The sequence below is a fragment of the Choristoneura fumiferana genome, chromosome Z (genome assembly GCF_025370935.1).
Source record: "Choristoneura fumiferana chromosome Z, NRCan_CFum_1, whole genome shotgun sequence".
Classification (NCBI taxonomy): domain Eukaryota; kingdom Metazoa; phylum Arthropoda; class Insecta; order Lepidoptera; family Tortricidae; genus Choristoneura; species Choristoneura fumiferana.
Genome location: NC_133472.1, coordinates 26984427 through 27006738, shown reverse-complemented (window position 1 = coordinate 27006738; position 22312 = coordinate 26984427). Strand labels below are relative to the sequence as shown.

At 34.9% G+C, this 22312-nt stretch overlaps 1 protein-coding gene across 1 annotated transcript; it reads left to right on the top strand.

The window, feature by feature from the left end:
• The first annotated feature begins 7211 nt into the window (after positions 1 to 7211).
• meigo (Solute carrier family 35 member B1 homolog meigo) lies at positions 7212 to 21721 on the top strand. The gene is given in 7 exon segments (XM_074094706.1): positions 7212 to 7674; positions 7773 to 7861; positions 7943 to 8176; positions 13909 to 13970; positions 16649 to 16796; positions 16954 to 17089; positions 21410 to 21721. Coding segments are annotated over 7 exon segments (963 nt in total). The 5' UTR covers positions 7212 to 7448; the 3' UTR covers positions 21478 to 21721.
• Positions 21722 to 22312: the final 591 nt, after the last annotated feature.

The following is a 22312-nucleotide window of genomic DNA, read 5'->3' as shown; positions in this document are numbered from 1 at the left end:
TATAAAAATTTGCGTTACTTTTTATGTAAACGTCACGTATTTTGATGTTATTTCTATGTCACATTGGTCAAAATTCGCGGCCTTACCCTTATATGCGTCGAATTAACCCATATCAAAATTCCATATCTAAGAATGGAACATACATAGCCGTGATCATTCTTTATTAGCCACTTTGCATAAACGCCACAAAGCATAAGCAAATCTGTTCAATCTGTTACAGATATATTATCAATATGACAATGTGGTTTCCATGAGCATATAATCATCTATGATTATTTCTAGAAACTTTTTTTGATTGGCTTTAGCTATTATGTTGTTGTCATACTTTAGTGTTAGATTTTGTTTTTGACCTCGGTTACTGTGCAATTGTATATATGTCGTTTTACTTATATTTACTTTTAGGTTATTACATTTCAGCCATTTGATTATTTAAAAAATTGTGTTATTTATGTCATTATTTATATTCCGAATTATTCATAGATTTCGTTTTGGTACGATCACTGAGATATCGTCAGCGAATAGGGTGTATTCATGACCAGAAACATCTGGTAGATCATTGATATAAATTAAAAAGAGCAGGGGCCCCAAGATACTGCCTTGGGGAACGCCTACTCTGTTATACCTATGTGAGGATTTAATTTGATTTGTTCCTAACCTTCGGTTAAACTTCCGACCTCTACTTGTTGTGATCTATCAGAAAGGTAGCTCTTTAACCATTCGTTGCCTTTGCCCCGGATACCATATGTTTCACAGTCAAATGCTTGCTCATGTCGAAGAATATTGTTGTACATGGAACTTTTTTGTCTACATTTGCCATTATGCTATGGACCAGATTAAAAACAGCAAGTGTAGTAGATTTTCCTTTTTGGAAACCATTTTGTTCCTTTTTCTAAATGTTAAATCTGTCCAAGAAACCAGTAAGTCTACAGTGCATAACCTTTTCCCAAATCTTGGATATAACTGAAAGCAATGAGACAGGTTTTTTATGAATAGGTTTAATTAACGATAGTTTCAATTGCTCTGGAAAAATTCCCTGAGTTAGGGATTCATTTATTAGGTGCGTTAAGATGGCGTAATGAAAGATCTACTGATCCGGTATTCTGTATGACATTATGGTTTTAAAGACTTCATCCTCACTAACTGGACTCAGGAATATTAAATAATTTGTACTCTTAACTGGATATGGATAAGGGAGACTGAAAGGAGTTTCTTTATTTTTCAATTCGATAAAGTATTCGTTGAATTTATTAGCAATAATGCTCGGGTCAGTAATTAAGTAGTTTTTATACTTCATCTTATTAAATTGTTGGCTAAAGTATTGTTAATATGATATCCAGTGTTCCTGTTTATTAAATCTCACGATGCTTTACACTTGTTTTTGCTATTTGTCAAATACTGAGAATTAGTCTGAGCCGATTTCATGCACTTTTTTTATAATTTTCTGTATTTCAAATATTCAACTTTGCAGTGATAGTTATTACGTGAGGTATAATATTTAATTATTAATTGTTTTTTTATTATAGTGGCTGATCTAATTCCTTTTGTAATACATATGTTACGTGGCAACTCTGTGAAACTTTTTAATTACGTGTAAAAAGAAACAAAGACAAAGTATCTATACATATTTTTTATCATTTTTAATTTAAATAAAAATAAAAATCAATCAAAATAAATGAATAAAATTAAAAAAATACAATTGCATGAAAAATAAAAGGCACATAGTAAGTGAAAAATTGTTTCCACTGTTGCTATTTCATCTCCTCGCAATCGAAGTGAAAAGCGAAATGAGTGTAGAACTCTAGCATTAAACCCATTTTCCCCTCGACGTTTCTATCCACCCTCTCCGTACCGCTATAATAATAATAACTCTAATCTACTATTTTTTATCCAGGAAACTACCGGATTCTCAGACATGCTTGGGATGGGATCACGTTTTGGAGTTAGCTGGTATGGTACTACTAAGAGAGAGTCGATAACTAGAGAATGACATAAAGAAAAGCAGAAAATGAATAAAAAAAGACAAAAGACAAACACCATACAAAGAAAATTGTAGTCATGTTCAAGCATTTAATGCCAAATAAGTCAGTTAGGTACGGGAAAAGTGGCAACTTCGTTTATTTCTGCTCTTTTATGTTGCACTTCTGAACTATTTATTATACATTGATAACCAGGATCAAGTTTAAAATTTGCCTGTAGGTATCCTCGACGTTGTTCAATGCATCAACTAGAGCGGTTGACGGGTTGACCTATATCGTACGTATTTATTTATATTCATGATTTTAACGCATGCGCAATAAACAGATGGAGGACCTTCTTGTAACGATCGAATTTTCTTTCGTATCAATCGCCTCAGTAGTAGTTAGGTGCAAAAGGAAAAAATAATTTCGCTCTATAATCTGTTCGCCGACAGTTGACATAAAAGTTTAAACTCATCACAAATGCGGCCCCTAATTATTTTTAACGACAAAAACAATATTTTTAAACAATTACAAACTGTTTAAAACAGAAAACAACACGTGAACATCAAACCGACACAGGAACTTCTGGAAGCCCATTCCAAAATGAAATGGCAATATGGCTGCAGCGCCTGATCGCTTGCCCGGGCCGAGTATTTCACAGAAGCAGATTTTGTGAGGTTTATCATGATGACGTTATTTTTATTTAATTAACACAGAAACCCTTCATTCAGTTTGAGCTGGGCTGGACGGCAATTCTTAGCGTCTAGATCTATCTTCAATTTTTCATTCCATAATAAATTTGCTTCAATTCAAAATTATGATACTCGTAAGATGAGATGGCCCCATCAACAAACGTAAGTTACAGAGACGTGGTTACATTCTATTTACCATTAAATTTAATCCCACTAGAATGTTAGAAGTTTGTAAGTCCGTTTGCTTATTTGTTACTTCATGACGTCTTTAAACCACTGAACCGCTGAATTCGGTATACAGATAGTACGAGTCCCGGGGAAGGACATAGGAAAGTTTTTATCCCGGAAAATTACATAGTTCTTGTGTGATAGCGATAACAGAATTCTACGCAGTCGGAGTCGCGGGTAATGGCTAAGTATCTGATATTGCTTTACTACACCTAAATATATAGATTAAAGAGACTTACATTTTGTCATTCGTGTGATCATTATTAGCAAAATCACAGCTTTGAGTACAAAAAAAACATGAAAATAATTTTCTACCAGTCTGAAGTCGGTGCCTCCAGCACGAGCCAGCAGGAGTGGACCTATTGTCGCCTACCTCACCTACGCACTATAGGTATACTTGTATTGGTCTTCAATCACTCGGATCACTCCTGCTGGCTCGTGCTGAGGCACCGACTTCATAGACTGATAGAAAATAATTATTTTCATGGTTTTTTGTAGGTAGTCGGTTAAATTTTGTTATAAGATTTTTTTTCACGCTTTTTAGTGTAAAATAATCTATGATACAATAGTTTAATGTCAACCGCTCGTCACCTTTTACATTGCTTTTCCGATGCAGAGACGTTCATTATTGAAGAGTCCTGGTGCTGCACCACCCGTTCCATTTCCCCATATGCATTACAAAGAGCATAAATTGCTTTGCAAAATGTTAAAGTAATTTAAATTCAACCCGAGAAATACTTGTTATTGAGCGTAGTAACTCCGATGGTAAACTGTGATCTTCATCATCAGTTTCACTTTACCAAATGATGATTTTCAAGAGCAAATGCACGAACTACTACTAAATATATCGAAATTACCATATGCATGTGTCCCTGCAGCATTTGAGGAGTTCCATCGACTTCCTTAGGATCAAATCATCAGATCCTGATTTAGTGCTTATCTATGGGACCTAATTGAAAGCATTCCTAGACGAACGAAAAAATTTAAATCGTTTCATAAATGACGGAATTCTGAGGTAAAAAATACAACCGAATTGATAACCTTCTTTTTTAAGTCGGTTAAAATGCAGTTTAGACACAAAATATCCCTGTGGATCTAAATGTCTCCGTAAGAAGTCCTCAAATTAAGACAAGTTATACAGCTGTTCAGCAACGGGGAACACGTGGAAAAGCGGGCGGCGCGGTTCGCATACGAGTAGGTGGGCCAATCAACTATTTTACCGACACTTTGGGCGTCTACTGCGTTACCAAAATTGTCTCTGGCGTTACCAAAAAATCATACTTCCAATAATATATTTCACGGTTTAATAGGTTGAACTTACGTAGGATGCCATGACATGTATTCATGTACACCATCTATTAAATTACAGAAAAAACAACTTAACTTACAAAAATCTGCAATTGTTTGAAAAATGTCGCGGACAGATTGGTGTCGGTAAAAAAGTTGATTGGCCCAGGTACCACGTACCACAAACATGACTGTGGTATCGACTGTGTGCACAATGACATGATGACACGATCGTGGATTGATATACTTTTTTATTTCTTTAGTGATACTGTGTTATGAAATATGATGAGTCCTAAGTTAAGTTTCGTTTAGTGAATTCTTATTAACTAGGTAAATCCCAGAGTAAAACTCGGCTGCACCATTTCAAACCTAGTAAGTCTCAAAAAACTCAATTTTGCGATTTTTGCTTAAAGTGTTTCTAGCAAGTGCCTACAAGATACAAAACATTTAGAGGCCTATCTCGCTGAACTTCAGAGATACGAGTACTCCAAAACTAGTAAGTGCAGAAAAACCGGCTTGACCATTTCACAAACCTAGTATGGCACAAAACCATTTCAAACTAGTATGGGACATGCACTTACTAGGTTTTGAAAAAGTCAGAGAGACTTACTAGGTTTTGATATGGCAAACGAGTTTAATTCTTAACTTTTGGAAAGTAGTATGTGTTTGTTAGTTGAATTACTAGTTTTTGTAAGTCAAATGTTATAGGTACGTTGTTCTTTATTCATTTTGAGCGTTGTGGCAGCACTGTGCTCCCGCGCTAACTTCATGCTATTGCGCTGGAGCTGTTCGAAATCATTTAAACGCGCAGTTGCCAGCCAAGATTGAGTTTGTATGCACGTGTACGTTAAAATTTTGCTAAAACGTAGCGTAATTTGGCTAATAAATAATGAAAAAAGGCAATCGCACCAAGCATAGTGAACAACGCTTTGAATTTTAGACAACAACCATTTTGTGTAAGTAAAATGCATATAATACTAGCTTTTGCCCGCGACTTCGCCTGCGTGGGATCCCGGTTACGCGCGCTGTCCTCGGGAACTGTGCATTTTTCCGGATAAAAAGAAGCCTTTGTCACTATCTGCCATAAACTATCTCTATGCCAAAAATCACGTCGATCCGTCGCTCCGTTTCGACGTGAAAGACGGACAACATACAAAACACACATGTTTTTGCAAAATGTTTGGGTATTTAATTATTACGCTTCATACAGTAAGATTATTTTTACTTTATACTCGGGACGTCTCAGTTTCAACCGTAAACGTTCGTGTTTTATTCATAGGATACTTATTTAAAACCCAAATTAATGACATAAATAACCCAAACTATTCATGTAATTAATAACAAAACCTCTGCCTAAGTACCTATTGCACTTCAGATCTCTCTCGATGTAGGTATGTTCGAGAATTGCCGAGTGCAATCGGAGGTAATCTTATTATTGAGCGTGGAGTGTGTGTCTCAGTTTTATTGAGCTTGAGCATGTTGTGTTATGTTTTATGTCTGTGCCATTTAACATTTCATGTTATTTCGGTGTTAGTTTTTGCTATTTTATGTTATTTTTTCATTCCATAATAACGACTAACGTTCAAATACTATCTTGCTATTATGATATATATTATACTCCGCAGGAAATTTAAAGTGAGCCCCCTATTCCTTCTCCAGAAATATTTCCAGAAGAAAAATGAAAGTCAACCTGTTGTTTTCGCTCCTGAATCGCTCCTAAACTAGTACCACTGATAACCAGTCCGCAAAAATATTGGATCAATCTCCCATACAGTAATAATAATAGTAATGGTAATTATGGTAATTGAAAGTAGTTGGATAATATAAAGTAAAAAAATTAAGAATTTGTGCCGTATTTTTTATTTTTTATAATAAATTATGTAATGACAACTACTCAGCTGACTGTTTGTTTTATTTAAATTGAAAAAAGTCCATATTAAAACTTATGATTTTTAGTCTTTAGTCTCTGATCATGGACAACGTGACACACATTACTGGTTTTGAAATTGATCGGTTCACTATAAGTTTTATTTGAGTTTAATTTCTTCCTAGTATGGCACTAAAACGCTAATAGCAATATTAAGTCATATATATATACCTGGATATTCGGCTTAATCTAAATAAACCGAGAAAGTATCACTTTGGAACGAATATTCAAAACTTCGTACGGTCTGAGATAAACATGTTTTTTCTCTCCTGTAAAATTAGCTTAATGTCCCTTACTATGTTTGAAATGGTGCAGCCGAACTATACCCAATGTACTTAAAACCGGTCTTAATATTGTGGATGTACTTAATCCATACAACACAAGTATGTAGGTAGGTACTGTTTTGTTTGACACTTACCTACTTATTAACAAATTATTAAGACGTAAGTACCTATAGGTAGGATCGAAACAGCACATTATATGAAGTACTTTTAATTTACAATAACTACAAACTTTACTTTCCTACCATGGAGGGCCAAGGTCAAGAAACATTTAGTATCCGTATAGTTATAAGTAACTTACTGATTTTATTACTGTTCCGTATTTCTATAGATTTACCATCTAGCTAGCACAAGATGGTCATTTGTTTCTAACTAATTTTAATTCAGCTGAATCGATAGCAAGTTTGAATGTAGATACGAACCAAACGCTTTTAAAAAGAACAACGAAACGCAGCATCTCTAAGACAGTGCTGCCAACATCAAATTTTACCTCTTGAAAAACCGCCTTACCGCCGTGTGCGTGCAGCGTCACCGCTCCGCTCAAAATCCCAATTCCAAAATTCTCAAAAATCTAGCACAAACAAGAAATCAGTGTACTCAAATCCTGATATAACGCCTGTGGACGACCAAACACCGGGGGCCCCCAGGAGCAGCGTTCCTGAAACTTCGGTGAGTGTCTTCATTTCTCTCTCGCTATCGAAGGAAATCCCCAACAATTACTTTTACATTTGTGATTTGTACATTATACCCCTAGTTCGTGAAACGTGTTGAAACTGCTGTATATACTTTGTTCCTTTGGCCAATCTATAAAGGGAGTCACTAAAAAACGTTTGTCTTGTCTGACATTTAAACGTCACAGCGCGCTTAGTTAGAATGTACGTACGTGTAGTTTTCGCATTTGGTGCGGCATTTCAAAACTTTCTTTTCACCTAAATTTTGTAGTACGTGTCTTAATCATTACTAAATAATCAGTGTTACTATTTAAGGGCCTTTTAATGCTCCAGATTATTTAGTGTTCTTCTCATAAATCGCGGAATTTAAGACTCGAAACCAAGTAGCTGAAACGTAAACAACCATGACGAAAGCTAGTAGTGAATTTAGATTTGTATTAATTGCTGGCTCCATTTTTGTATGCTATTTTATTTATGGAATGTTACAAGAGAAAATAACACGTGGAAAATATGGGGACAGCGACAAGTTTACTTGCACGTTATCGTTGGTGCTAGTGCAGTGCGTGGCGAATTATGTTTTCGCACAAATTTTGATGGTATGAAAAGACTGCTGCAAGGAAAATCATAAATGGATACAGATAAATATTTTACTAAATACGCCTAACGTTTTAATTTCAGCTATCTGGACGAAAGATGGACTAGAATGGACCTGCAACTGGCGAGGAGAACAATCTACTACTTTTCTTCGGCACTTACTTATCTTCTGGGTATGGTTACTTCCAATTTAGCTTTGCAGTGGATTAACTATCCAACACAGGTAAGTACCATCAACTCTTGGAAAAATCAGATATTATTTTTTTCCATTTTCCTTATTTAATATTTTATTAAACAATTCCAGGTAGTTGGTAAGGCAGCCAAGCCTATACCTGTGATGATTCTTGGAGTTCTCATTGGTCGCAAAGTATATCCTCTTCGAAAATACCTGTTTGTGTTTCTCATTGTGACGGGTGTTGTTTTATTTATGTACAAAGACCAGAGCAAGAAGGCCAGCACTGAGAGTTTGGGTCTTGGGATTGGTGAACTGTTACTGTTCCTGTCACTGACTATGGATGGGCTCACTGGAGCTGTACAGGTACAGTAATACTTGTATATTCATTTATTTTTGTGACAATCTCGGAAATGGTGCAACTCTATTGTCCATTCAGGATAGCATTGGACTCTAAAAGGTCACAGAAGAACGAATTCTAAACATTTTTTGTGAAGTTGTAATAATGATGATGATGAATAAAAGAAGTAATAAGATGAAGTCATAATTTTATTTACTCTAAATAGATTAATATACAATGTGGGTACTTACAAAATAACATATTATTAAAACGTAATTTGCTACATAATATTAATTTGATTTATATTTATACATTTAATAAGTGTGTTTCGTGGATTCATCCACTCTCATTCCCTGATTAAAAATATTCTTCTCGTAGTTTCTGCTATAAAGGTCAAGCTTTTCTCCATTCCTAATTTCATCAAAATTAGTGCAGTACTTTAGTTGTAAAAAGTTAACTATTTGTATATGATTAAAGGTAATCACATTTTGATTAAAACTGATGATTAAAAACTATAAATAATATATGAAATATTTCTTGAGTTAACAATATTATAAACATTTAGTTTATTGCAGAATATTCTTTACCTCTGCCTCTTTAGGTATTTTATAGGAAGACGTTTCTGTTTTTAACAAAATAGAAAAAGTTTTTTTATTGTTTTTAAATTCATCATCATCATCACCTCAGCCGCAGGAAGTCCACTGTTGGACATAGGCCTCCCCCACAGACCTCCAGTTGCTTTGGTTGGCAGCGGCCTGCATCCACCATGAACCCGCCGCGGCTTTAACCAGGTCATCCGTCCATCTTGTTGGTGGACGTCCTATGCTGCGCTTGCCGAACCGCGGCCTCCATTCGAGAACTTTTCGGCTCTCCGTGCTATATGGCCCGGCCATTGACACTTCAATGAGCTAATTTGCTTGGCTATGTCGATGACCCTTGTTCTTCTATGTATCTCCTCATTTCTGATTCCATCCCATAGAGAAGCCCCAAGCATAGTTTTCTCCATAGCTTGCTGAGCAACTCTGAGCCTATTTATAAGGCCTAAAGTAAAGCACCAGTCTCAGGTCCATATGTCATCACTGGCAACACTGTTTTTAAATTGTGATATGAAAAATAGCAAAGTTAATCTCACTAATATTAATTATAGTTGCGAAAATTTGTAAGTCTATATGCTGGTTTGCTACCTACCTCTTCACGTCTTAACCGCTGAACCGATTTAGATGCAATTCCGTATATATACGATAGTACAAGTGCCAGGGAAGGGCATAGAATAGTTTTTAGTCCGGAAAATTGCGTAGTTCCCGCGCAATAGCAATAAACGAATTCTACGTGAACAAGGTTGCGGGCAACAGTTAGTTAATGAATACTTAATTGAAAGTAATATTAAAGTCTCCGATATTTTAATTAGAATATAGTTTAGACCGTGTACAAAAAAATTGCAATTTATTAAATGATTTCCTTTAGCATGCATTAAGTATAAAGAGCCTATTTTCCTTCTGTCCATTCCTATATTGAACAGACTGTAACCTGTAACCAATGCAATTTGTTATATATGGGGGTTGTCGGGAGTGAACAAAATGATCTAGCTTGGCCTTTTAACAGGTAAAACTCTTATTTTATGGTTTAGCCGAAAGTAGAAAAACACTGCTACTGGTTATGATCATAGCAATATGCGGTTGCAAATAATTAAAAAAAACAGGTCATTTTAGTAACCCATATCTTTGCATCAATAAGTATAAATTTAATTAAATTAAAATAAATCAAAATTAAATCAAATTAAATAAAATTACATTTAATTAAATTAATTCAAACTAAAATTAAATTACATCAAACTTGATCAAATTACAATAATTTCGTTAAAATCAAATGCAACACTGGGTAAAGATCATCACTTGCTTTGTCCAGTGATGTAATTTTTGGTATAAAAATAAATAAAAAATAAATAAATAAAATAAAAATCATTTATTATCAGGCGTTTAACGTCCATAGATGTCAACAGGGGATCACAAAATTTGTTAGTAACAAATATTCTTATAAACTATATTAATGGAGATTTTAGAAACTAATTTGGTGAATCAACACAACCACTGAAACAATTAATATCAATTGAAAATCAAAAAAGTCAATGTAACTTATTAAAATAAAGTTATAAAATTAGAATTTTGAATTGCCATGGCATTTTTTATTAATAAAATCCAAATAATCAATATGATGATACAAATCACTGATAAATATTACAGATCTACTTGCATAGATAGATACACGCAAAAGCTCGCATAGATATGACATTAGCCTTGTTCAAGAACATAATGTATATGGGTGTATGAACGAACATATTAATTCTCATCATTCTTATTCTAATAGCATTTGATTCAACCAATAAACATTGTACAAAATTCCTTGCTTACCTTCATTATCAAGTTTGTATCGTCTCATCCTTAATTTAAAACTTTTTTTAGTGATTACACCAGAGGTTCTTAAAGTCTTTTAGTGACAGCACCTTTTTGGATAACTAAATATTTGCCGGAGCGCAAAATGGTCAAAACTTGAGAATAATATTATCATTTAAGGGAAAGTTGTACTCTGCAAACTCAGAAGTACCTTTAAAGATTCATTTTGATTATAGTCAGTATAGCAGAGCCCCTGCAGATTCACTTGTATAATGGCTGGATTATATGATTATCGTTGGTGTAGGGAGACTGCTACTGTCATCTATATATATATACTCTATACTATATATAAAAAGGAAAGCTTTGGATTTTTTTTACGAATTAACTCAAAAACTAGTGGACCGATTTAAAGTATGCTAAATTATTCCAAAGTGCCATAGGCTATATTTATTAACAGAAAAAAATAGGATTCCATACTAAAACTACAATAATGTAACTCAGTATAAAAAAGGTTGCCATAAAACATCTTTCATCGCATGCGCTATAGAAACTATTGATTATAGAACAAAAAATGATTCATGATATTAAAGAATACATCAAGATCTACAAAAAACTTCGCGATACCATATGTCCAACTATTGTATGTAGTTATGTCAGTATAACTACTTTTTTACATTTCAAAAGTTGACAGAAATGACAACTAAAATCTGACCATGTTATCCATACCTTTGTATTAATCCTTATCCAAATAAACATTTTTATATTCAAGACGGTTTCAATACCTGCAGATTACTTTTTGAATTATTCAAATCGCACATTCCATTCAAAAGATATTACGAAATTAAAAATATCAATCTAACCAAAAAATTAATTTACTTTACGTTGACTCGCCCCGGCTTCGTGCGTGTCGGATGTAGTTTTTGGGAAATTGACCTGAAAAATGTGTGTGAAGTGCCCTTGATTAGAGACCTATTTATATTTTTAGAGTTCTGTGCCCTAAGGGTGATAAAAACGGGAGCCTATTACTAAGACTCCACTATCCGTCTGTCTGTCTGTCAATAGGCTGTATCTCATGAACTGTGATAGTTAGACAGTTGAAGTTTTGACAGATGATGTATTTCTGTTGCCGCTACAATAAAAAATACTAAAAACAGAATAAAATAGATATTTAAGGGGGTATACAACAAACGTGTTTTTTTTGCCGTTGTTGCTCGATATTAGTAACGGCAACAGGTAGTTGCTTGAAATATTCATAGAATGTTTATTTTCATATTCATTCAGTTTAAAAACAAATAAGTAAATAAAAATAAAAATAATGGTTGAACGTTGTTTCGCAGACAACATTTTAATAGAATTTTGTTTAACAGATTTTTTTCTGATATTATTGTTTCGTAGAATTATCAACACACGGAACACTTACTTTGAAGAAATTTGTATCATTTATTTTTATTACAAATAAAATTCATTATTTAGGTATTCATATCATAGAATAACAAATCAAATATTCTTTATTCTTGTGTTATTTAGTTAATATAAAACTTACTACCAAGAAAAACATTGCGTATGGTGGTAGTTTCTAAACGTTTCAATTCATAACTGCGACAAAATGCATACCCTCCTATAACGGTACGATTCGCTTTCTGGTGGGGTCACAGTTCTAACCTAACCTAAACTACTTTTCTGGTAGCGATCCGCTTTCTGGTGGGGTCACAGTTCTAACCTATCCTAACCTACTTTTCTGGTAGCGATTCGCTTTCTGGTGAGGTCACAGTTCTAACCAACCTACTCTTTTGGTAGCAATTCGCTTTCTGGTGGGGACACAGTTCTAAAAAATAATCTTAAAAAGAAATTCTGTAGTTTGATGCAATTGTTAAATAAAAAAATTAAGTATAAAATTCATTGATTTTTTTTCTATTAAATATTTTTCATTCAAGTAAATAGTAATTTAACCCTTCTTTGCATTTTTTTACTTGTGAATTAAATTAGGGTAATATTAGTTAACCTATACATTAAGGTAAAAATGTAAAATATTTATGTATACTTAAGTAAGGTAAGACTAACGGAATATATCTATTTTTTATGTTATGGAAATATTCATCAATATGCAAACTCTGATCTTAAGCGTAGTACTTAATAAAAAAAAGTGGCCAACTGCGAGTCGGGACTCGCCCATGAAGGGTTCCGTAGCAGCAAGTAACATACTTATTATAAAAGTTTCCTTTACTTTACGATTTATGACGTATTAAAAAAATACTAACTAGATCTTGTTCAAACCAATTTTCGGTGGAAGTTTGCATGGTAATGTACATCATATATTTTACCACTTTGGAGGTGTCTATTCAGTTTAGAAAAAAATGATATGAGAAACCTCAATATCATTTTTGAAGACCTATCTATAGATACCCCATTCGTATGGGTTTGATGAAAAAAAATTTTTTGAGTTTCAGTTCTAAGTATGGGGAACCGCCAAAATTTATTGTTTTTTTTATCTTTGTGTGAAAATCTTAATGCGGTTCACAGAATACATCTACTTACCAAGTTTCAACAGTATAGTTCTTATAGTTTCGGAAAAAAGTGGCTGTGACATACGGACAGACAGACAGACAAACAGACATGACGAATCCTTAAGGGTTCCGTTTTTTGCCATTTGGCTATGGAACCCTAAAAATTCGCCATACCTACTTTACGAGCGAAGTCGTTGTATAATGATGTAAATTTCCATCAAATACCTTCGAGTTACTTTATTTTCGAATTTCGAAAATGTATGCCCAAAAAGTAACATAATATCAAATTACATACCTATTAGACATTTATATTTCCGCATAAATCAATATTTTTGCAGTAATATCCTTCAGAATACAGCTAGAAGGTCAACAGTTTTCGTAAATGGCGCGACACGGCAAGCCCGCGAATTAAAATTTGAAATGTCGAAATTCTGTGTATTTAGTTTTTCACAACTATGTTCCATTTCATGCTGTACTGTTCTTGAAACTTGATAGTCTTGAAAATAAATATCAATCACCCACAAAACTACCTTTAATTAAAAGGACAATGTTATGATGGAAATTTCCATCACCATGCAAAGAAGGGTTAAACAATAATTTTCGAAGTAAAAATACAAAGACCAAATATTATAATGAAACATTATCCGCAAAACGAAATTCTGTGAAATTTCTGTCTGTGAAAGAAGGGAACACCAAAATAAATATCTAAGGAGGCTCCCATATATAGCAAACGTGTTTTTTTTGCCGGTTTTTGCTAATGTCTAATGTTGTATAGGTATGGAACCTTTTTTTTCTGTTTTGCCCGTGCGAAGCCGGGGCTGGTCGCTAGTATTTTAAATTAATACTATCAAATTTGTTTTCCAGGAACGCATTAAAGCTGAATCTTCACCGACAGCATACTCTATGATGGTGAATACGAACTGGTGGTATGAATGATTTTATTTATTAGCATTCATCACATTTAAAAGCATGCTTCAGTTTGTAAAGTGTTGTGGCATAGCCATTTTAAGTATTAGGTACATTCTGGTTGAGTTTATACTAATTCTTGTGTTCTTAAAAATTGATTTAATTACACTTTAATTATTTCAGATCGGAATTAGAATAGAAGAGAACACGAAAGTTTTTTTTTTTAACAACATATAGATCAAATATCTATTTACACATTTTGAGTCATGTTCATGTTAATTCAAGCAAAGGTTAGAATCTAACTGTTCTTCTAACCAGAAGAATCTAATAATTACCAATAAGTAATGTGTTACCTTTGCTTAGCACACAGTCAGCTCATATAGAATGTAGTATAGAATGTAGATAACTCTCATTTAGTTTTGTCTGCCTTTTAATTTCTCAAATACTTTTATAAAGTACAAATCAATTGTACAGTCGAGGGCATAAATATTTACAGCCATAGCGTCAAATATACTTTATGTATACATCAACCTTAAGGTTAGTGATATTTTTGACGTTTTGGAAACGTAGTGTATGTATTTATGCCCTTGACTGTACAAGTAACTGCTGAATATAGGTATTATCTACATACTAGAGTTTACCCGCACGTTCGCACGCGTAAACTATTCGATCTGGTAGTTACAATTGAAATTCTGGGATTTCACAAAATTCCTGTGGGAAATCCCAAATTTATATCGTAATCTTCATTGAGGTGTTGTGTTAAGAACAACTATCCCGTGGGAATATTGGAATAAAAGTAGCCTATGTGTTATTTCAGACATCCAGCTATCTACATAACAAATTTCATGACTGTAAGCCCAGCGTAATCTGGCGCACGGCAATTAATGGGTAAAGAGCTTTACAGACTGCAATGCAGGATAACGAATAGATTTCTTTTTCCCTGAATGGTAACACTGGCATAGGTAATAAGATCGCTCGTTTTTGGCTCGAAATTCAAACTTGTGATTTACGAAATGTACACACCCAATATCATATTTTCTCAAGTTTTTCGCGATTCCCAAGGTCAAAGAATCGAATTACCTTTAAAATTCCAGAGAAATAATGCGTTGTTTGGGAGAAACGTGTCAAAATGGTGTTGTAGAGCGCCATCCTGCTCTGTCTCGTTTTTTTGTCCCGTTCTGGCGGTTCACTTTTATTTTATAGATGTATAATCTTGAACTTGTTTTCACCCACTTCCTATTGTGGAAATGACGCGAAACTTATTGACATTTATGCTATACTTACGTAATTTGGATGACAATACGATAATATTATTATTAAACATCGATCTGATCTTATTAGAATCGTCTTAGGGTGTACTTTGGCTAAGAATAGTCTTCAGCCAGTGCTTGATGGAGCAGTAAGGCAGGCACTGGAACTTCAAGGCCGAACAAAGTAACGTAGCCGTGTTTGGCCTTATTAGAATCGTCTTAGGGTATACTTTGACTATGAATAGTATCCAGGGTCTGATGGAGCAGGTAGGCCTGGTTTCACTGACACGGTGGTGTCGACCTACCCGCCGCCCGTGACGTTTCAGAGAAACTACCTTCAAGCATTCCCGAACAAAACATTCGATCGTCGTCGGTCACCGGTTGCCGGCGGCGGGTGGTCAGAGACACCAGGGCCTTAGGCAGGCGGGCACTGGAACTTCAGGATAGAACCGTAACGTAGCCGTTTTGGGCTTGTTAGAGTAGAATTAGGCTGCATTTTGACCAAGAATGGGTCTCAAGGTCCGATAATAGAGCAGACATGTAGAAAAATGTTACAAATAATAGGTACAATACGTATTGGTATCTTAAAAGAAACATTAATAGTAAATCTACAGTAACATTTTTATGAGACCAACTTGAATGTGCTTAGAAATATGTTTATACTCGTTCTTAGAAATATGTGTGTAGGTTAGGTACAGTCAAGTGCAAAAATAAGTATCTATTCCAACCACTCAAAAATATTTGACTACGGCCTTATTGCGTCGGAATAAGAGTCTGTGGTACCTACTTATTTTTGAAACTGAATAATAATAGAGCCCTTTATTCTGAAATTAGTTTTATGTGTACACTACACTAAAGGTTTTTTTTTTATAAAATACCTCTAATTTCAGTATGCCTTTTGACATAGGCCTCCTCCAACGCCTTCCACTGAATTGACATATGTCATTCGGAACCCTACTTCTGATTGGACCCACAGTCATCTTGGTCATCTTCCCATTTCGTGATCTGCATTCTCCGTTACCTCTTCCCATCATGGGGGTACCACTCCGTTATTGCCTTGGTCCATTTCCCTCTTTTGTCTCGCATCATGTGTCCAGTCCATCGCCATTTTTGCTGGTCCAATTCTTGTCAGGATGTCATTAAGGTTAGTTTTTGACCTGATCACAGTGTTCCTAATTCGGTCTTGTCTTCATATGTTTGTCATACTCCTCTTCATTGCTCTTTGAGAGTTGGCTAGCTTTGTTCTGAGACATTTGGTCATTGCCCAGGTCTCGCAGCCGTAAGTTTGGTATGGCAGTATGCATGTGTTGAAAGGTAGGTATATAAATTACAAGGCAGTAAAAAATACTGTTGCTCTTCAAACAGTTCGACATTATTTTATGGAAATACTATTCTACTTATATTAAAAATTACGAATCAGAAATCACAGTACCTTTATTATTTTCCAGGTCTTCCATAATCTTATCAATCGGTGTTGTACTGAGTGGTGAAATCATCCGGTTTATTTCCTTCGTTACCTTGTATCCTGAGGTATTGGTCTATATGGCGGCGTTAGCGTTGATGGGCGCTCTGGGACAGTTATTCATATTCTTTATGGTAAGTTCCCAGTTTTTACTAACGATTAAAATAGATTTAAGACATTTGACTACTAAAGAAATTCATAAACGTAGCAAGAACTAGCTATAGGTATATTTTAACTGATCATAATTGTTATATCAATTGTAAAACAATAATATGTTGTGTTTAATTACAGGTGTCTGAGTTTGGTCCTCTCCCGTGCTCCGTGGTGACGACTACCAGGAAATTCTTTACAGTTCTTGCATCGGTCATCATATTTGGTAACGTTCTGCAAGCGCGGCAGTGGCTGGGAGCGATCATCGTATTTAGTGGTTTGTTTAAATTTATACACGTTTCATTTCTAAATGTCATGTATATTGATAGGTGTCAAACACGATTTTCATTAGAACCATTTACGAACTCAAGGTTGCATTTTGCTACTAATCCGAATGTAAGCATCAATGCAATAGAGACCTTGCTGCGTTAATCGTAGGGTAGAAATATGCAATGACAGGTAAACAACTGACTGACGCGGTGACGTGTGGTGCGGCGCCGAACGGTCACCGCAATGGCGCGCGAACGTTTGACCAATGGCTACTCACGATTTTACCCGCGTAAACGTACTGCCTTATTATTGGCTAAAATGGTTTCGCGCCTTCCAAATACATGCTCTCTCCGCCGCATTGTATTTGTAACTTATATTTATGGTATAACTATAGAGTCTGGCTAATGAAAGATGAACCCAGCTATTATTTAAGTGGCAGGCATTACAAATGCCATGGACAAACAGACCAAAAAGTACCTATTAGAAAACAGACACTTGAGCTTGTACTATTATCTCTTCTGTTATTGAGTGTAGCTTATTAATACGGGTTTTTGTATTATGAAAAAGTACGCGTTAGTACTTAGTTCCTACGAAAATGAACAAGACAAAAAAATCGTTTAATCCTACCTTGGTCGGTAATACCAGGAGAGGCTCAATCCGCGATTTGTTTAAAAAAAAAACAAATCCAATGCGGCTGCCATCACAAAAGCAGCGTTAGCAATATGCAATCGTCTGTACCTACTACGCAATACATTTCATTTAATTTCATTGTTAAACGTGAAATCTGATGATGATGACATTCCTAACTTCACTAGTGTATTCCGGAAGTAGCAAGCAACCCTAGTACTCACACGTGCCGCTTGCGAGTGAATACGAGTTATGAAATAGACAGAGAAGCATAAAGTAGGCAACGATTCTTATGCCTAAACGTCGCTTTTGTACGGCAGAGAAGCTTCTGTACTTGTATTACTAAACCCCGTTATCTAACGCTCAGTTTGGGGGAAAGCTAAAATAGTGATGTTGCTTCACATAATTAGTTGATTCATTACATCAATTGTAAATAGTAAAACATTAATTGCATATTGTAACGTCAAGGGAATAAATATACGCACATTCCCAGAGCTTCAAATATATATGTATATATTAGCCAAATATATCTGAGCGACAATTTGATCAGAAATATATGAACATTTATCGAGTCATTAAAATGTGTACAAATTCGCTCATTTGTATCTGTACAATGACAGACAAAAACGTGTAGACAAACGAGCAGCCATAAATATATATACACGTTTCTCATATACATGTGAACAAAACAAGGGTCGGAAATATCTATACACGTATTCATAAACATGTGAACATAACGGATATCAATAATATATGACAGGCAAAAATATGTAGGCAAACAAACAGCCACAAATATCTATGCACGTTTGTCATTACACATGTTGACAAAGCAGGGGTCGAAAATATCTACACACTATATCATAAACATGTGAAAATAACATAAGTCAAAAGTATGTACCCGTTACTGCACCATGTCTATCAGATAAAATACAATACAATACTCTTTATTGCACACCTCATAGAAGTATACAGATACATGGAACATGTATAGATATTTTTATCAGGCCCGTACCATATCTACAATTATGTTAAACTATTACGATTCATATAGCCAAATTTAGTAATAGCCGAATTCGAACATGCGTGTACAGTCGACAGCATAAATATCTATAATGTATACATCGACCTTATGGATAGAAGCATACAATACAATACAATGACTCTTTTCTTTATTGTAAACAACAAATAGTAAGCAATACAGAAACAGAAAGAAAAATTACAAGGTAAAAAAAATCGTAAAAACTAAATGCGAAACAACAAATAAAAATTAAACCTGAAAAAAAATTAAAATAAAACTGTTATCTCTAGGTATGTATCGACTGAAATTTGAACCCATGATCTTTTCTTTGAAAAGCAAACGAATGTTATTGCGCACAACGTGCCTTGTCAAAAGGCTCTAAAATCGGCTTCATCTAGAATTCGCTATGTATCAGGCGTTAAGACGATTCTGCTAAAAAGTAAATAAGTTACAGTAAGTTGACCGAGAGACATCTGTCAAATGATTGAAGAGAAAAACGTGAGACAGATGTATGTGATGACAAGACTGTACTGTTTTCGATGATTGTCAAATTGCTTACCTGAAATTGCATAAGTAGTTTTTTTTTAAACATTCGACCATAGCTATATTATTATGCTTTAAACGCCCCTTTTTCCATGTTGTTCAGATATATTTCATATGTTAACTGTTTAGATACCAGTGGTTGACAGCTAAGGTATATGCCTACATATTTTTGTTTGTCATTGTACAGATATTTTTGACCTCCGTTATGTTTACATGTTTATGATACACGTGTGTAGATATTTCCGACCCTTGGTTTGTTCACATGTATAATGAGATACGTGTATGTATATATATTTATAGCTGCTTGTTTGCCTACATGTTTTTGTCTGTCATTGTACAGATATAAAAATAAGCGAATTGGTACACATTGTAAAGACTCGATAAATGTGCATGTATTTCTGATCAAATTGCTGCACGGATATATTTGACTAATATATAGTACATATATATTTGAAGCTCTGGGAACGTAGGTACATATATTTAAGCCCTTGACTGTACATGATATTCAAAATAAAATTTCATAAGTGAGGCTACACCATAAAGGGAAATTGATTCATACTAAATTAACAAACATATTAAATAAAAATCCAGGCTTTAAATCTGTAAAAAATATCAATCAGTTGTTAGAAAATTAGGAAGTTCAAATTAACAGTAGGTATTGTAAACAAAAGCTGCAAAGAGAATTACAAAAACTACAGTTTTTGCCAGTTACATCTGTAGAGGTCGAAAAATCATGTTCATTTTTAAAGTGGATTTTTACAAGCAGGCGACGAAGTTTGACTTCGTATAATTTGGAAAGAATAAATAATAAATAAATAAAAAACAATTCAAGCAATTCAATGGTGCGTGTGAATTTCCCAATCCGCACTGGGCCCGCGTGGGAACTATGACCCAAGCCCTCTTGTTCTGAGAGAAGGCCTGTGCCCAGCAGTGGGACGTATATAGGCTGGGATGGATGGGATGAAAAAAATAATCTTTCATTTCAAAATAATTTAAAAAAACACTATAGCAGTCATCATCATCATCATCCAGCCTATATACGTCCACTGCTGGGCACAGGCCTCCTCTCAGAACAAGAGGGCTTGGGCCGTAGTTCCCACGCGGGCCCAGTGCGGATTGGGAACTTCACACGCACCAATGAATTGCTTCGCTGGTTTGTGCAGGTTTCCTCACGATGTTTTCCTTCACCGCAAAGCTCGTGGTAAATTTCAAATGTAATTCCGCACATGAATTTTGAAAAAACTCAGATGCGAGCCGGGTTTGAACCCACGACCCTCTGCTTGAGAGGCGATAGGTCAAACCACTAGGCCACCACGGCTTGTTTAGGCCACCACGGCTTGTTTAGGCCACCACGGCTTGTTTAGGCCACCACGGCTTGTTTAGGCCACCACGGCCTGTTTAGGCCACCACGCACTATAGCAGTGTTAAGTATGAATCAGATCTTTTGATATGTTAGTGAGTGAGTAAATCAACTTATTTTTTATCGAGTCAGATTATCGAAACTGCCCCATCACTTGCCCCCAAACTGAGCGTTAGTGTAGTACTCGTATTCGGTGGTGATACCACATGAAAGTTTTTTGAATTTGCCGCGTTTTTGTAGGTTCACATTAGCCACTCTACTTATAGAGAGGAATGGTAATATGAACCTGGTAACACTAGTGCTTTTGTTATATGAAAATATAGATAAGTATTAGTATTCTTGGAAAGTAACAAACATTACGACTAAGGGGCTGTTTCACCATCCATTGATTAGTGTTAACTGGCGGTTAGGTGTGATGCCGTCTCTATTTGTTTTGTTCGAATAGACGGAGACGGCATCACATTTAACCGTCCGTTAACGCTAATCAATGGGTGGTGAAAACGCCCCTAAGTGTCACAAATAAATAGAAATTAAAATACCCGTAACATCGCTTTCCCCCTGTTTCACCATCCATTGATTAAATTTATTTGACGGATAAATGTGATGTCGTCTCTGTTTGTTTTATTCGAATAGACGGAGACGGAATCACATATATTCGTCAATTAAAATTAATCAATGTGTGTTGAAACAGCCCCTCAGTCCCAAAAATCCCTGGGGCTGCATTTTGTCCTTCGACACCTATCATCACTGGAATTGATTGACGGTGTTTTACGTTACAGGTTTGTTCCTGGACATCTTCTACAGTAAAGGAAAAAGTCAGACTGCGAAAAAAGTTACCGGAAAATAACTAGTGAGATTATTCTAGGTAAATTATTAATTTAAGAAATGACAAATTATTTTATATACTTGTTACTTAAAACCACATCCGATAAATTACTTTCCCTTATTTGCTATTAACTTGCATTTAAATTATAAAGGTACGACAATGATGTAATTTATATGTAAATGAAAATAGGAAATTTTATACGAAAATTTACAAAATGTTCAAGCTCATTCCATTTTAAGCTATGAATATAATTCTTGATAAAACAGGAAGTTATTTTAATTGTGCTTATTTTTAATTGTACCAATCCTTTACATGAGGGATCCATACTCAAAATGCGCTAACGGGACCCCCTAAGTACACGGACCTGCATTTGAGTCTATGGCGCCAGTCGACCTGCGAGTCAACCCTAATTTGATTTTTGTTAAAGTGACAACTACCTCGTGGTATTTTAACACAAGTGAAAATTATGATAGATGTCAATTGGTCTCAATAGTGTCCCATGATATTTATTTATTTATATTATTATATTATATGTATGGCACTGCTGTCCTTCCGTCTGTCCGATATGATTCTCTTTTTTATAATGATACCTAGTACCTAGGTTGCTTTAATTAACTGTTTAGCCAAGTCAGGAGGGGAGCATAAGTAAGAAAACTTTTGTTTTCACCACTAATAAGGTGGCAAATAATTTAATTCTTTTAAAGTAAAAATCTTATAGTAACAAAAAGTTGACAATACTAAAGTTAATAGACAATCATTATACGAGTACTCCATCAAGGATAAAAATATGTATATGTTTTAACACCATTTACTCCTGTTATCTCGACTGTTCGTTAGATATATTATATATAATGTT